Source organism: Falco rusticolus, chromosome 4, assembly GCF_015220075.1.
Source record: "Falco rusticolus isolate bFalRus1 chromosome 4, bFalRus1.pri, whole genome shotgun sequence".
NCBI lineage: Eukaryota > Metazoa > Chordata > Aves > Falconiformes > Falconidae > Falco > Falco rusticolus.
In genome coordinates, this window is record NC_051190.1 from 50,295,431 (window position 1) to 50,312,271 (window position 16,841).

The following is a 16,841-nucleotide window of genomic DNA, read 5'->3' on the forward strand; positions in this document are numbered from 1 at the left end:
AGTTGTCCAGTGGCAGGAAGATTTATTTATAAACCAACAGTATGGATAATTCCTTCATACCTTGCAGTAGAAATATCTGCTCACAGCCTCTTGAGACCATGGCTCATGATAAAATTCAGCTCTGCGTTCTTCCTCTGGGTTTCCAACTACATCAGTCATCACCTGTGACAAAATAAAAACATTTTTCACTATAGCTCTTCTACCACATAGAGAAACATTCAGATTCACCTAGAGGCATAATTTATTTACATTACATCAAAAATGTTCAGGACAGTTCTCTAAGCCCAAGGCAAATGGACAATGAATGGCATGTGTGCTTGCTACCAAAACAAGACGGTGACACACAAACTGCCAGCTCTGAACAGGTCCTAACCTCTGCTCCTCATCTGTGCCAAGGAATAGTTCTAGACACCAGCAGTTGCCCAGCTAAGTGCCATGATCTCTAACAAGTTAAGAGCATGGACAATTGAGTTCCAGTGTCCAGGAGAAGTTCCCCAGTACTGTATATTTTATTAAGCTATGTATCCGAAGAACCTCAGTAGTCACCCATACACAGGGTAATAACTTGAAATTGTTAAGGTATTCACATCAGATTGAAGCACAACTCTGCACCAGCATTGCCCTTATCTCAAAGCTTACCTTACCTTAATTTCAAGGAAAGTTCTGATGGGGAAAGCATTAACGAAAAATAACTCTATTGAAATGTAAGGAACAGAAAACCTGTGTCATTCCAAAATGGCCAAAGTCCTGAGCTGATTTTTCAGTCTCTATGCAACTGCCAAGAAAGCAAGATTTGAAAAACCGGCAAGTTGTTGAAGGAATTAGTGAATGGGGCTACCTGGAAAACTGCCCTTAGATACAAAGGAGCTGAACAGAGCTGGCTGCATTTTAGGGACATTTTTCTCAGGAGTAAAAGAGCTCTAAATTCCAATGTGTAGGAAACTAGGCAAGGAAGACAGAGACCAGCATGGCTCAGTAAGGACCTCCTGGTCAAATCAAGGTCTAAGAAGGAAATGCACAGGCAGTGGAACCAGGGACATGTATCCTGGGAAAAATATAGGGATGCTGCCCGGATGTGTAGGCATGGGCTCAGGAAAAGCTAAGGCACAGGTGGAGCTGAATATGGCAAGGAATATGAAGAATAATAATAAGGGCTTCTACAGGTACATTGGTCATAAAAGGAATGTTCCCCTCCCCAGTAAGTAAGATAGGAGAGCTAGGGACAACCAATATGGAGAAAGCCAAGTTAATCAACCATTTTTTCTTGCCTCAGTTTTCAATGGCAATCTCTCTTCCCATGTCTCTCAAGACCCTGAAGCTCAAGGAGGAAAGAAGTCCCTCCCATCATAGAAGATCAGGTTTGAAACCATCTGAGGAACTTGAACATACACAAGTCCATGGGACCTGAAAAAATGCATGCCAGGGTCCTGCGGTCCTGAGTCACAAAGCCACTCTCCAACATATTTGAAAAGTATTGGCAAAGTCCCCAGTGACTGGAAAAAGGGAAACATCTCACTCATTTTTACAAAGGAGGACCCTGGGAACTACTGACCAGTCAGCCTCACCTCTGTGCCCAGTAAGATTATGGAACAGATCCTCCTAGAAGACATGTCAGAACATACGGAATGCAAGGAGGTGATGAGAGACAGCCAACGTGGCTTCACCAAAGGCAAACTGTGTGTGACCATCTAGTGGCCTTCAACGATGGAGTGAGTGCACTGGTGGATAATGGAAGAGCAACTGATGTCATCACCTGGGTCAGGGCAATCCTCAGTACCAACACAGACAGAAGGATGAACAGATTTAGAACAGCCCTGCAGATAAGGATTTGGGGATACTGATGGACCAAAAATTAGATATAATCTGGCCCTGTGTGCTTGCAGCCCAGAAAGCCAACCATATCCTGGGCTGCATCCAAAGCAGCGTGGCCAGCAGGTCAAGGGAGGTGATTCTCCTCCTCTATTCTGCTCTGGTGAAATGCCACCTGGAGCACTGCGTCCAGCTGTGCAGTCTACAGTACAAGAAAGACATGGCCTGCTAAAGTAGGTCCAGAGGAGGCCACAAAAACAGAGAGCTGGAGCACCTCTACTGTGAGGACAGGCTGAGAGAGCTGGGGCTGTTAAACCTGGAGAAGGGAAGGCTCCAGGGAGACCTTATTGCAGCCTTCAAATACTTAAAGGGGGCTCATAAGAAAGATGGAGAGAGACTTTTTACCAAGGCCTGTAGTGACAGGATAAGAGGGAATGGGTTTAAACTGAAAGACAGTAGGTTTAGTTAGATATAAAGAAAACTCTTTTTATGATGAGAGTGCTCAGGCACCGGCATAGGCTGCCCAGAGCAGCTGTGGGTGCCCCAGCCCTGGCAGTGCCCAAGGCCAGGCTGGATGGGACTGGGAGCCACCTGGGCTAGTGGAAAGTGTCCCTGCCTGTGGCAGGGGGCTGGAACTAGATGATCTTTAAGGTCCCTTCCAACTTGAACTATTCTATAACAAAAAATTAAATTCTGATGACTAAGTCTCCATCATCACAGAATCAAGGGTAAACACAAAATTACTAGCATCTTTTGTAGAGTACTATTGTGCAGTCACAATTCTGATGCTAGCAGGGCAGAACATTACAGAAAAACCCCTTATGGGACTGGTTGTCAGGTAGAGTGCCTGACTTCAGCTAGAGAAGCTCCACGATATCTTAGTTTGTAAGGTCTTCAAGCTAAAGGCTGCTTTAAACATTCTTTCAGAAGCCTGTCCCTTTTTGAATACAATATAAATAATAATAATCATAATCTTAACAGCAGATTTTTGAAGACTATCGACAGACTAGACATTTATATTTGAAAGACAGAAGGATTTTATTGAAGTAATTTCATGGATTCATTAATATAATTGGTTTTGAGGGATCTGAGTTAAAGGCACAAAGTGTGAAACTTTATGAGGAACAAAAAAAATCATTTCTGCTGGCAAAACAAATTAACTTCTTCACATTCCATTTCTTGGATATCTCAAAGCTAAGCCCAAAGGCAGCAGAAATCTGCCTATTTCTTATACAGATTAAGTTACGAACTAACAAAACATCCAAAATGTGTTATAATACCATGGGATGTTCCTGCTGTTTTATACAGCTTTAATTTTATGGAATACACCAACACAGCCCTACACTTCCATCTTACTGTCCAATCACAAATTCACCTACCATGCCCATTAAGCAGCGCTGTTCCACTGGAAGTGGAAACTGTCTTTCCTGTGTACTGTCTGCTCTGGGATGGCAGTGTTCCACTCATTGTCTGTTTCCCACCAATTCGTCATCCTGGATGTTTTAGCTATGAACTCTATTACACATTTATATAAAATTCTTACATTCTGTTCCACTATTCATTCTTCTCCAAACCTTAGCTCACCTTAAGATCCCTACTTTGGGATCGGAGAAGGTCTTGGATGTATCCTTTTGGATCTTTGGAGAAACTCAGCATGAAATCACGTTGTATTTTTAACTGGTTTATGGATTCGATTGTCTCATGAATCTAAGAGAAGAGAACAAAGAAGATGTTACTTAATTCCTCCCATGCTCCAGTGACCCTGAGGTCAGCACCATTAGCATATTTGTACTTCTTCCAACGTACAAAGGTGACATTTCTGCACTGCAGACTTGTGCAGGTTCCCACTACTTTTTCCCTTCGATGGAGTTAACCACAATCCTGAAATTACATTTTCGTTTCACTTGTACTTCTGCAATACAAGTAGGTACAGGATTCTTCTTCACTTCCTGCGCTGAACTGCTGGATGGCATGCTATGTACAATACTGAAGAGCTAAGTCATGTGACTGTACAATGTAGTAATTTCCTGTGTATAATCACTCTTTCTGCCAAGTCTGGGATTTTTCAGGAAAGGTGCTATATAAGTATGTCTTTAAACAGTGCCCAATGCAAGAAAGCAGTTATTCCCTTGTTTAATCATCAGCATATCTTCAATACCCTGCTGTGATCCTTAAAACCTCTAGTGGTTGCCAGATGAAGTCCATGTTAAATGAACTCACATAAGAGCCATGAATTCTAGACATTTTCTTGTGAGAAAGCCTATTAAAGTCACAATGGCTGCAAAAAGAAGGGAGTGTGAACAATGAGAAATCGGGAGTATTGAAGGTTTATAGAAAATGAGTTGTATCTTCAGCAATATTAGGAAAGAAATTAGCATTAACCAGCAGGGAAGAATGAAGACTCCAAAGAGAAGTAAAGGTCCTATAATTATCCTGGATAACAAAATCAAGTACAATCAATGAGGGGACAGTTAATGAATCGTTTGCACCACACACAGAGGAGCAAACTTTTGTTATTCTATTCCTCTAAAATTCTAGTTTGAGGTCCTAAACCTATCTTTAGTTTCTTGTATACATCTAGGCACATGGGAGAAAATAATCCCCTGATCTGGCTATGCCATTGAGGCCACTAATGTAAGCACAACTATACAGTATGTTAACAAAGAGAGCTGCTGTCAACTTAAAATCGTTCCTTATTTGGGAAAATGATGTAGCCATGCTGGAGAGAAATCTGCTGGCATGCACTGACTCCCCACTAGATGACCTTGTAGTACCACAGCGATAAATAGTACAGACATTAGACAGCAGTCGTGCCTGTTTGCCCAGAAGTGACTTCAGTCACTTCACTAATCACAGCTTGCCGGCTGCTGTAGCAAATGCCAAAAAAAGAGGTGATACAGACATGGGAAAAGGTGAGCTGGACTGGAAACAGGATAGTCCTATGTCTGTGGCATGCAAGCCTATACAGGCCAGGAATCAACTGGCTGAGCAGCTGCTCTGCTCCAATAGGACCTTTCTCAAGAGCCATAAACAAAAGATGCTGTAACAGTTACCAGGAACCATAGGACTGCTGGTGTCCAACTCCCCTTTAAAATCACATGAACATCAGAGTTTAATGTATTTGTTTGTATTAGATGTAAACAAACAGAAACTGGGCCTGACGGTATGTCACATAAATCATCTCTGGTCCAGGATGACCATCATCTTCTGACTTGGCTTTGAGAAGCCACTTTTGTTTACCCCTTACCAAGCCACATCAGCCATTTACACATGTGTCAAAACCTGGCTAACAGTCCTCATGACAGAATCTCTTAATACAGCCTGCAGACCTCACCACTGCAGTAAGACAGATACTATTATTTGAAGCACGCATGGTCCTCTTTCAGTAACACTGAAAACAAGTCTGCCAAACTGCTCCAATACGTTTTTCGTATTTACATCTACTGCAAAGGGCTGTTCTGCCACGATGTATGCACAAAACATATCTGGAGGATAGGATTTTCTTAGCTTTGCCTTACAGCAATTTAGCAAGACACCATGACTTCTCAATAAAAATTTATAGTCAAACAGTTCAGATGATTCCGGAATGCCAGGAGGCTCATTATACTACCTGCGAAACTCTGCTTCTATCACCTTGACAACCGTTAACTGGGCCTGGATCAAATCCTAAGTGGGAATGCGACCCACCCCTCCGTATTCCCATTGCATGTGGCTGATTCATCCCTTGAAAGCACATCCCACTGAGAAGTCCCTGTCTCACAACATTACCTTGACGTGTGACACCAAACCCACATGAAGGTACACAATGAGTGTATATGACATGTGATACTGGGCTAGTACCTTGTTGTCCAATGCTGTAATCTCCTGTTGGTTAGCTGTTGAGAGAAGAAAACTACTCATCTGTCCCTTTAATGGGTCTTCAACTTCTACATCTATATCATAACAAGCTGTCTTCTTCTGATCGTTGGGGTCAACACTATGGAAAGTATAACAGAAGATCATGAGAACTGCTATAACGAATCAGAATAAATAGCCATCCAGCCCAGAACACACTCTTTGGTAAAGCCTAAAGCCTGTTGCAGATGCTGTCAGAAGAGTTTAGGAACAGGGTATCTTCATATATTTTTATATCCTAGCATATCCTCTCTTCTTTCATCAGTCAGAATTCAGAGACTTTTGAGCTGGAGCTTTTGCCCAGACCATCAACTTTAATAGCTACTAATGGACATAGTCTTCATTACATTGTCTAAAATCTTCCTAAGACCTGTAACTCTGTTACTAAGTTGTAACTCTGGCTTCCAAAGCAGTCCCCAGTGGTAAACACCATACTGGTACAGTCTCTGCTCGACTGCACTTTTTTTGAGATAGGGTAAGTAGAACTGTACACTACCATTCTGGATGTGAGCACATAATGACATTTTATTTGGTTCCTGGTTCCTTCTCTTATAATTCCTAGCACTGTAATTGTTTTGACAGCTATGCAGCACTGCAATGATTCCTAGATACTTCTTAAGAGGTAGCAGTGAATTTGGGGATCCCTACCTTTTTTGTTAAGTTGCCTGCTTAATTCTTCAAAGAATACAGCCAGTCATACCTTCCTGTTCCAGAAGCTATATTGACTCTTCCTCAGTACGTTACAGGTCTATTAACTCCATTCTCTACTGCAGTTAGTACCAATTGGCTTCCAATATTCAGGATTGGTCTTGGTATGTTTTTGGTATCACATTAACTACCATCCTTCTAGCAGTAACACATGGTACAGAATCACAGAATCACTCAGATTGGATTTTAAGATCATCAAGTCCAACTGTTAACCCAGCACTGCCAAGCTGACCACTAAACCATGTCCCTAAGCGCCACATCTACAGCTCTTTTAAGTCTCTCCAGGGACGGTGACTCCACCACCTTCCTAGGCAGCCTGTTGCAGCGCTTGGCAACCATTTTGGTGAAGAATTTTTTCCTAACATTGAATCTAAACCTCCCCTGGCACAACTTGAGGCCGTTTCCTCTTGTCCTGTTGCTTGTTACCTGGGAACAGAGACTGATCCCCCTTGTCTACAGCCCCCTGTCAGGCAGCTGCAGAAAGCGAGGTCCCCCTTGAGCCCCCTTCTCTCCAGGCTGAACCCCCAACTCCCCCCGCCGCCCCCCCCCCCCAGGCTGGTGCCCCAGCCCCTTCCCCAGTGCCCTGCCCGGCTCTGGACACGCTCCAGCCCCTCAGGGTCTGGCTGGTGCTGAGGGGCCCAAACTGAGCCCAGCATTCGAGGGGTGGCCCCCCCAGTGCCAAGTGCAGGGCGACAGTAGTTGACAGTTAAGCAATTTCATGAGAGTCATACATTAAAACCCATTTACAACTCCTCACTCAGTGTGTGTTGAATTTATATGACTTTAAAAAGTTTGTCAGACACACATGTTCCACCTGCCCTCCAAAACCCACACTGCAAAGGTATGGGGCCTTCACTAATCTCTAAAGATAATACTGATTAGATTTTTTTTTCAATCTTCTTATATGACTTTAAGCAGCTGCTTTTCTTCCAAACCCAGGTTTTTTTAAACCTTAGTAATTTCTCATTTTCAACAGAAGGCTTCCTACTTCCAATATATTTCAACCAATCTTACTATTATTCTTTCATCTTTAACAAGCTAAGTATCAGTATTATTCTTTGGCTTGTACTATCCTAAATTTGTATTTAATTTGTTGGGGTTTAGACTTAATGCTTACTTTATCTTTAGACTTAAGTTTCTCAGCAAGAAAACAGTTTTTCAGCCCAGTAGTTCGTAAATCGAACTTTGGTCATTGCCACTCATAATACAAAAATGTTGGCTTCTCAACACTATTTTTGAGATGTCTAGGTTCTGTGCATCTGCTGTAGGTCTAGAAGAATTGGCTCAGGATATAACTGAGCTTGTTAAGATGAGGGAGCAAAAGAACTTCCATGGATGGATTTGCATCAGGAGTGTTGCAAGCAGGTGGAGGGAAGCAATCCTTCTCTGCACTTGGCACTGGTGAGGAAACACCTGGAGTACTGTGTTCAGTGCTGGGCTTCCCAGTACAAGAGAGACATGGAGCTACTCAAGACAGTTACATGAAGGTCTGTGAAGATAGTTACGGCATTAGAGCACCCCACACCCAGCCTGAAGATCTGGGACTGTTCAGCCTAGGCGACAGAAAGCAGGGATTGGGACAAAAGTTGCTGATACCAGAATGCAGGGTTTAAAGAGGATGAAGACAGGCTCTTCTCAGGGGTGCACACTGAAACACCAGAGTATACCAGGAACTTTTTTACTGTAAGGGTGACCAAGCACCTGGCACAGGCTTCTCGGAGAGGTGAGCCAGCTGTGGCAAAGGCCAGCTGCAGAAGGGGCTGCTAGCGCAAGCGCTGCCATTGAGTCTGCGAAGGAGGCTGTTCCTGGCCACGCTGCACTGGCGAACGTGCACCTGGACTTGTGGGCACCGGCCACCCAGAGGTGATGCTCGGCAGCAAGGCCCGCAGAGGACAGCCAGGACATGGCAGGGCTGGAGCACACGCCTGCTTGGAGAAGCTGCAGGAGCTGGGTTTGTTCAGCCTTGAGAAGAGGAAAGGGAGGTCTTTCTGGGGAGTGCAACCGCCCCGTGGGGCGGCGAGGGAAGGACGGAGCCGGCCTCCCCTTGGAGGTGCACAGCAGCAGCATGGGAGGGCAACACGAGCTCACTGCGATGTGGGCAACCAACTTGGTATAAGGAACAGAAAGAAAATGTTTTGGTTTAAATGATGATGGTGGTCAAAAGGGGAAAATCAAGAGCTAATCTGTTTGCAATAGGAGAATATTGGAGAGCTATGCTTTTTAGCCTACTTATGTAATGTTAATAGTGTGGGAGATGGCTTGCTGCTTTGTAGAAATTGGAAATTCCACAGATGTTTCTCTTTATACCCCAATTTCAGGTGCGTCAGCTGCAACACAGAGGGAAACTCAAGGAAAGCTCCAGCTCCAGCTTGAGCTCGGGTAAGAAGATTTGAATTCTAACAGTTTTAAATTTGGTGCATTCAGTACTGCACATATCAGAAACTATACATGATGAATTTTTTACCTGCATTCTGCATTCTCTTTGAGTCTACCTAATATTTTAAATTTTTACCAAGACTTTCTGTCCATCTATACCTCATTTCCACTTCAATCCCACTGCATTTTTTGTTTTCTTTTTCAAAAAGGGGGGTGTGGTTGCTGTCTGAAGACTGGTCCTAAAACACTATTATTTCTAGAATGACTTTAGAATAATTTGCATTTTAGTCTCTGTGCACGTATGCTAAAACTAGAATGAATAATTGTGATCTAGTTGACCGTATAAAAGAGAGGCCTGATGTCCTGGTTTCAGCTGAGATAGTGTTAATTTTCTCCTTAGTAGCTGGTGCCATGCAGTGTTTTGGATGTGTTGATGGCCCACTGATGGTTTGGGCTGTTGCTGGGAGTTGTTTATACTAAGTCAAGGACTTATCAGTTCCCCAGGCCCTGCCAGCGAGAGGGTTGGGGGGGCACAAGAAATTGTGGGGCACACAGCCAGGACAGATGACTTTAACTGGCCAAAAGGATATTCCATACCATGGGACATCAAGCTGGGAAAAGAAGAAAGAAGAGGGGGGACGTTCAGAGTGATGGGGTTTGTCTTTCCATGCAACCATTACACACGCTGGAGCCCTGCTGTCCTGGGGATGGCTGAACGCCTGCCTGCCCATGGGATGTGGTGAAGGAACTCCTTGGTTTGCTTTCCTTGTGTGCGTGGCTTTTGCTTTACCTATTAAACTGCCTTTATCTCAGCCCACAGGTTTTCCCACTTTGACCTTTCTGACTCTCTCCCCCATCCTGACGTAGGGGTGGTGAGTGAGTGTCTGTGTGGGGCTGAGTTGCTGGCTGGGGCTAAACCATGACAAGCAGTTGGCAAACTGTTTCAGTGGTTGACTACATTCACTCTTAAAAATGTAATGCTGGGGGGCAGGGCAGAGGGTCTGTGAGAGTCCGTTTAGAGGTCAGCTGGACTAGGCCCCGCAGGATCCAGATATAATTTGAACCTGCTTTGAGATGGGAGGGGGAAGCTCTAGATGACCACTAGAGATCCTTTTACTGCACATTATTCTGTGATTTTATGAGTCTAAACCTACTTACTTTCTATAAACTCAGTGCCATACTTTCAGATTTATTTTAGCTTAGCTCGAGAATGTAAAAACTCTATGGCAAAAGTATTCCCAGTATTTCCCTTTTCTCAGGACATCCGTGCTTCCCCTTTGCAGAGCTCTGTGTTGGTGCACTGTAGTGATGCCAGGCACTGTGTGCTGCACACAGTGTGTCAGACAAAGCCAGGATACATGAGGTCCTGCTCCTTAGCTTGTACCTAACAGAAAACCTACTGCCTCCAGACCTCTTTGCCATCTCTCTGGCCCTAGAAACATAACCATCAGCTCTTTGTAATTTTTCTCCAAGACAATAACTTTGTATCTCAGAGGACCAGCTTTTTTTGGCCCATCAAATAGGTCAGTGAGCTGACTTCAGTGACAACATATACACTGCTATCAATCTGCATGGTAGTCAAGCTTCTTTTTGATTACTCTGTTTTGTATAGTCAAATGAATCAAAAAGCAAATTTTATTTTGATAGGCTATGTAATATTTAAACTTCTTATCACATATATTACAAATTGAAACTAAAGAATCCAATTTTAAGCATACTCAGAAACATTTGTTGTTAATATTCTGCAAGAAATCGAATCACTATGCTCAATTAACAATAATGTTTACACACCCAGAATCAGAGTTTTTACCAAGACCACAAAGGAACTTGAGAACGACTGAAATATCTTACCAGCAAGGTTGCAATCCCCAGATGTCACTTTATCCCCAACCTTCAAACACACAGCTGTCACTTCAATACGGAATGTGCCGGAAATGCCCTAGATAGCTGAATGCTGTATTTCATCTACTGTGCCAGAAATACATGTTTTGACAAGGATGCCAGAAGCTCAGTATCTTGGTCATTACCTTCTCTGAATCTAGGCATTTTTTACTGTAAATCTCTTGAGATTTCTGATTAATAGGCATTCTTAGAGTAAGGCTAATCCCGAAAGAGCTGACCCAATCCCAGCAAAGCATGCACAGACTGGCCACTGTATTTGAAACTGTAATAATGTTGTACATTTTACATAGTAACTCAGTGATTACAATGATTCCCCATGATGTATAGTACCTTTTTTCAATTCCCTTTTTCCCCTCTAAGTGGATTCAAACTCTCATTCCTCTCCCCTTAGGAAAAAACCTGACCAACTCTCAGTGGTAGTCTATTAGGGATAAAAATAAGTTGTTTTGCATACTCCTAAAGAACTGGTGCCATTCTATTGAAAATAATTCAGAATTATATTGACCAGAATGACACAGAGAATGAACACAAAACAAAGTCTGGAAGTTATAAAAACTGGATGGTGGTCCCTGATACTGTAGCTGTTTCTGTATTTTTATATAGTGTTTCGCACGTGACAGTGCTGAGCAGACTGACCAGCTTACCTGATGATATGGTTTATCACTATAGGGTCTGGTGGGAGCAGCAGGTTAGTGAGTCTCTGAGGAATTTCAGAAAACTTTAGCCGTGGACAGTCAAAGATCTGGAATACAATAAAACATGTTATCCTTGTCCAAAAGCTAACTTGCAATTAAATGAGGAAGTAAGAAATCAACAGTTCAAAAGTAAGGTGATTTTAAAGCTATAATTCTGGCTCCTTGCACAGAATAAATTTTTGGTCACTTCTGCCCCTGCAAATTGCTGCTGTACTGAGAATCAGGCTAGCTGACAGATACATCAAATGAAAACAATTTCAGGTGTTCCACTTTCGGTTTATCTGCTGAAGGGCACAGGCCACTTTAACGGGACATTGGGATCAACTGTATCAATAATGGGAGAGAAGTGAACACTTCCTCTCCCACTAAGGGTTTGCAGCAGCATATTGTAAAGAAAACAGATTTTTTTTTACCAGAGGAAATAAAAGTAGAAAAAGGTTGTGTGTTTGGTTTTTTTTTCCCAAGGCATATTTCCTGCAGTATTTTGTGCTAAAGAAAGCATTTTTGGATTTTAAAACCATTTGCAATTTTCTTTTTTAAGATTACAGGGAAAAAATGTCAACATGGTTTCACTTATTTTTAACCAAAATCTAAACACCCTCTTGGAAGGGATCCACTCCTTTCCAATCCACATCTAACAGTTACCTTCTCTTCTCTTTACTATCATCCAGAAGCTAAACACGTATTGAATTCAGAAAAAAAAAAAAATCTTTTGAAAAGGATCAAAATCTATAGTGTTTTGAAATCTTCTGTGAGTAATTGCAGTGTATTGCCATGAATCTAGAACCACTCCTTACACCCGGAGTTTTCAGAAATATAATTATTACAGCCTTTTTTTCCTTCTGGGATTTTTAATGCTCTGAACACTTTTTTAGAGGCTTTTCTCTAAAGATATTCCATCTAAACTGACTTAACCTGCCCCCTAAACTATCTATATATTTGCCTTTAAAAATGCTGTTATGTGGAGGCAATTTGTGAAAATGTTGAGGTCTATGCGAATGCAAATGCCTCTTCGGAAAAAGTATTTCCACCTGATAGAACAGAGATACTACTTGTAGCATTGCATCTATAGACAGAAACATGCTTTGCAGCTCTAGAGACAAAGGATGCAGGCAGGGCTGAAAACAATGGATTATTGGGTTGTAGAATGCACAAAGTCAGGCTGTTCAATTAGGTTGCTGTGGTTCCTCAGACAGAGTATCTTCTGAAATCCATAATCTTCTGGAGTGAAGGGATTTGGTAGCAGAAATACCTAGAAGCTGGCGTCTGGTTTTTGAAATACCTTTGGACCTTTTTTCTTGCTTTTGCTTGTAACACAGTGGATTTCAAATCCCCCAGTTGACGTAAACTGTTTTTAAACAGAAAAGGATCCTTCTGCATCTACTCTAAAATCTGCCTAATTTTCTGGTCTTCCTGCGTCTAGCAATTCAGCCAGTTAGTTTCTAAAGAGCAAGGAAGCAACCAAAGCTACCGAGCCTGCAACTCACTCTTTTTATTTAATTTCTGAATTCTGACGCTTGATAGAGACGACTGTAGAATTCCCACTTAAAATCTTTCCATACCAAGCTCCATCCAATCTGCTGTCACCACTGGCTCAACTCTTATGTCAAACTCCTAACATGGATGCCCAAGAGACAAGAGCTTTAAGAAGGGGAAAGGGAGCAAGAATACACAATAGTGAGGGAAAGGGTGGAAGACTGGAAACTAAGGCTAGATGGAATTTTCATAAAGCTTCTTACATCCCTACTTAACCGGAGTTAATCTGGCTCTGAAAGCCTATATGACGACAGTAATTCTGGTGTGTGAGGTGGTACCACAATTCAGTGGTAATTTTTTAGTCTGTACTGTATTGTGTCATTAGATATAACCACAAGCACACCAGTGCACAATTTAGAAAAGCTGCTATACCAGATGAGAAGGCCAGTATCTAAACGGGAATGCTAGGGACTTTGATGCATTATGTACTGCTCCCCTAAGTGATCTGCATGCTTCCAGCTATGACCATGACTTTTTTCCAGGAGTTACATGCCTAAAAATACACAGTCTACAGAAATATCATCAGACTGGAAGGTATTCCTAACCCAAGTTCTTTACCCTCTATATCTCAATCTTAGAGTATTAGGGTGAAAACTAAAAAAATTCATCACAGAACGTTTCATTTGATTTAATGGGATTCATTTTCCTAAGTTACTAATATCAGTTCTGAAAGCAAGATTAGCTACTTAGGACAATTTTGCCAGAGACCTAAGGAAAACATAAACACTCATATCAATCTCATTTATGATTTTAATCTATGAAAGCACTGCATTCTTATGAATCTATTCCAAATTTGCCAGCTCTTGCAGGGAGTGAGGTTCAGTCTTCTAGAAAAGGAATCCGCTACTTCTCAGTTTAACTCATCTGACTAATCTTCTGAGGATGGGAAGACAATTACCAGGTCTGATGGTATTCCTGAAGAGTTCTAACACAAAAGCGACCTATGAGCTAATAAGCCTCTGATGAGATACATGAAGAGAAGGTGGCTCTAGCAAGTTCTTATTCTAGCAAAGCACTTCAGCTGAAAATGAAAATCAATAAAAGTAAAAAGGCCCTCCTGCTTACCATAAATAAGGTATGAACTGCTGTACTGGATCAGACAAAGGATCTCCTACACATCTCCCACACTAGCCTGCCCTTTATGGCGGCCAAAAGCGGGTACTAAAGGAAAAATGCAACAACAGGAGAAACATATACTGGTCCTTCCCCCAGAAAACTCTCCCAGTCTCCACAGCTTTGCAACTACCTTGCATTTATAACAGCCCAAGATTTTTCTTCCATTAGTCTGTCATTTCTGGAATCTACATACACTTTTAGCATTTGTAATGTCCTGTCACAAGGAGTTTCGAAGTTTAGCTGTGCTTGATTCCCTTTGTTTTTAATTTGCTACCTCCAGTTTCAGTTGATGGCCTCTAATTATTTACCAAAATAAACAGTAATTACTCCTTGTTCACCTTTTCTATTCTGCTTATGATTTTTCAAATGTTTTTCACCTTCCCTCTTTCGTTTCCCCTTTGGGCTGGCACAAACAAAATGGAATCTAAATTGACTATAGGTAAATAGAGAATGGAAATCAAATCATCTAAGCAACAGAGCGAACAGCTTTGAAGTTTTGCCAAAAATTCTTATGTGGTTTTAAGATGGAATTTTCACTACATATGCTGTAGTTCTCAAAAAAAAAAAACCAAAACCAACAAAACAAACAAGAAAGTGACTATATAATCCAGATCGCTTTGGTTCTATATTCCTAAAAATACCCATGAATCTCACAATTATTTTGTTGTATTTTGTATTTTCAAATGTGGAAAACTCCAGTGCTGCATTTATTTCAAGCACTGGTCACTTTAAGCCATTGTAGGACAAATTAATAACAGAAAATAAAAGTTTAAAAAGAAAACTAGGACACAACTTTCACTGCAACATTTACTTTCAATGTTCACTAAAACATTATTCATTTATTGTAACTGCCAGTACTTTCCCTAAACAGCATTATGTCACGAACCCTACCTTTAGGTACTTTCAAACTAAATTGGGTAAGCCTGAGGCTAGAGAAAACCAAAGCCAATTAAGATAGTGATAGCTCAGACAACATTACTTTTACAAAACAAATACAATCGTGTTTACAGAAAAGGTGGAGACGCTTTTAAGTGGTCGCCTTGGTTAATTCTAGAGGTCACTGTGAAAGACAAAGTCGTAACATGCTACTTTCAAAACATCATGCAGATCATTGAGGGTATTTTATAATCTGAAGCAGATTTAGGGAAAAAATACCTTTTCTAATTATATCCTCCATGTCTTCTGCCCTTCGTAAACAGGGAAAGAGAAGAAAACAGGCCTATGCATGATTTGACAATCAGAATCAGCAGATTATTTCATATTTCTTAGTGTGAAATGATACATCACAGGGGGGAAACCCCCAGTAAATCAATACAATGAAACAATTATGAGAAAGTCCTCCTTCCTGGAAAGGCCACAATTTATGTGGGAGCACTGAATCACCAGATGAGGTTTTTGACAGAACTGGCACAGGGGGAGGGTGCTTATTGGTTATAGTGACTGCTGAATACCATTCAGTACTGAAGATACTGCAAATCATTAAGGGAAGATAAAAATCAGTAATTTTGATCCATCCAAAATTTGTGGATAGATATTACATTTGCCTCTAAAGACCTACTGTGTCCAAAAAGGAGTTACCTGCTGGAAGTACTTGTCACAGTTAATATATTCCTTATCATGGGAGTCTTGCAGCTTATTTGTTTTGATGTACTGCCAGAGAGCCTGGATGATGGCCGATCGGGTCTGTGTGTGTATCCCCAGCAAACGGGCTAATCGTGGGTCCAGTTTAAACTGTGGAGGCTGTAACAGAAAGAGGAGATGGAGACGCCAACAGAGAGAAGAGCAAACATACACAGGTACGAAGTTTCAGCTTTAGTGTTCAGGGGACTCCGTTCCTGACAAGAAGCACCCCATTCAATGGCAGAGATTGCAAAAATACAGGATGCTCAGATGTGTACCACTGTCAGTGCTCTGGAAAAACTGTGTGCAGGGCTGTCCCGGTTTTATCTGGGACAGAATTAATTTTTCTCTTAGTAGCTAGTGCAGTGTCTTGGATTTCGTGTAAAAACAATGCTGATGGCACACTGATGTTTTCGGTTGTTGCTGGGTGGTGTTTGTACTAGGTCAAAGACTTTTTAGTCTCTCAGGTCCTGCCAGTGGGAGGGCCAGAGGGGCATGGGAAGCCAGGAGGGGACACAACCAGGACAACTGACCCAAGCTAACCAAAGGGATATTCCATACCATTGGATGTCATGCTTGGTATATGAACTGGGGGGCAGGGATTAGCTGGGGCCTGCTGGCCACTGCTCAGGGACTGGCTCAGCATCAGTCAGCAGTTGGTGAGCAACTGCATTGTGCATCACTAGTTTTCTTTTCTCTCTTCCCTTCAGATTTCATAACTCTCCCCTCCCCCCTGCTTTTCATTATAATTGTTATTGTTATCATTACTATTGTTTTGTTTAGGATTTTAAAAACAATTTAATAATTGAAATACATCTCAACCCTTGAGTTTTACACTCCTTTCCAATTCTCCTCCCCACCCCTCTGGGTGAAGGGGAAGTGAGGAAATAAATGGGTGTGTGGCACTTAATTGCCATCTGGGGTTAAACCACAACAAGGGCTTAAAAAGAAAGAGGGACACTCTACATGTGCTATACACACAGACTATCTGTATCATATGTTTTAGATAATAAAAACTTGCATGCAGACTCGGAAGAATTTTCCTTTTCAACACTGATGCATCATTTGACTTTAGGGAGTGAGAGAAGAAAAAGAATGGTCCTCACTTTGTGCTACTGGAGGTTAACCACAGATAGGGAGAATGAAGTCAGGATGATGCTTCTGCTGTTGCTAATAACTGCTCAG

The 16,841-nt window shown here is 41.9% G+C and overlaps 1 protein-coding gene across 8 annotated transcripts in view; it reads right to left on the reverse strand.

Annotated features, from left to right (window-relative positions):
- The window catches only part of SMARCD3 (SWI/SNF related, matrix associated, actin dependent regulator of chromatin, subfamily d, member 3), a 111,232-nt gene that overhangs the window by 4,154 nt on the left and 90,237 nt on the right, over positions 1 to 16,841 (reverse strand). For all 8 annotated transcript variants that reach the window (XM_037384199.1, XM_037384198.1, XM_037384197.1 and 5 more), the window contains 5 exons: positions 15,615 to 15,776; positions 11,334 to 11,431; positions 5,650 to 5,785; positions 3,394 to 3,516; positions 61 to 162 (listed from right to left, as the gene is read on the reverse strand). In XM_037384199.1, coding sequence (XP_037240096.1) covers positions 61 to 162; positions 3,394 to 3,516; positions 5,650 to 5,785; positions 11,334 to 11,431; positions 15,615 to 15,776 — 621 coding nt within the window. The remainder of the gene's footprint in view (positions 1 to 60; positions 163 to 3,393; positions 3,517 to 5,649; positions 5,786 to 11,333; positions 11,432 to 15,614; positions 15,777 to 16,841) is intronic.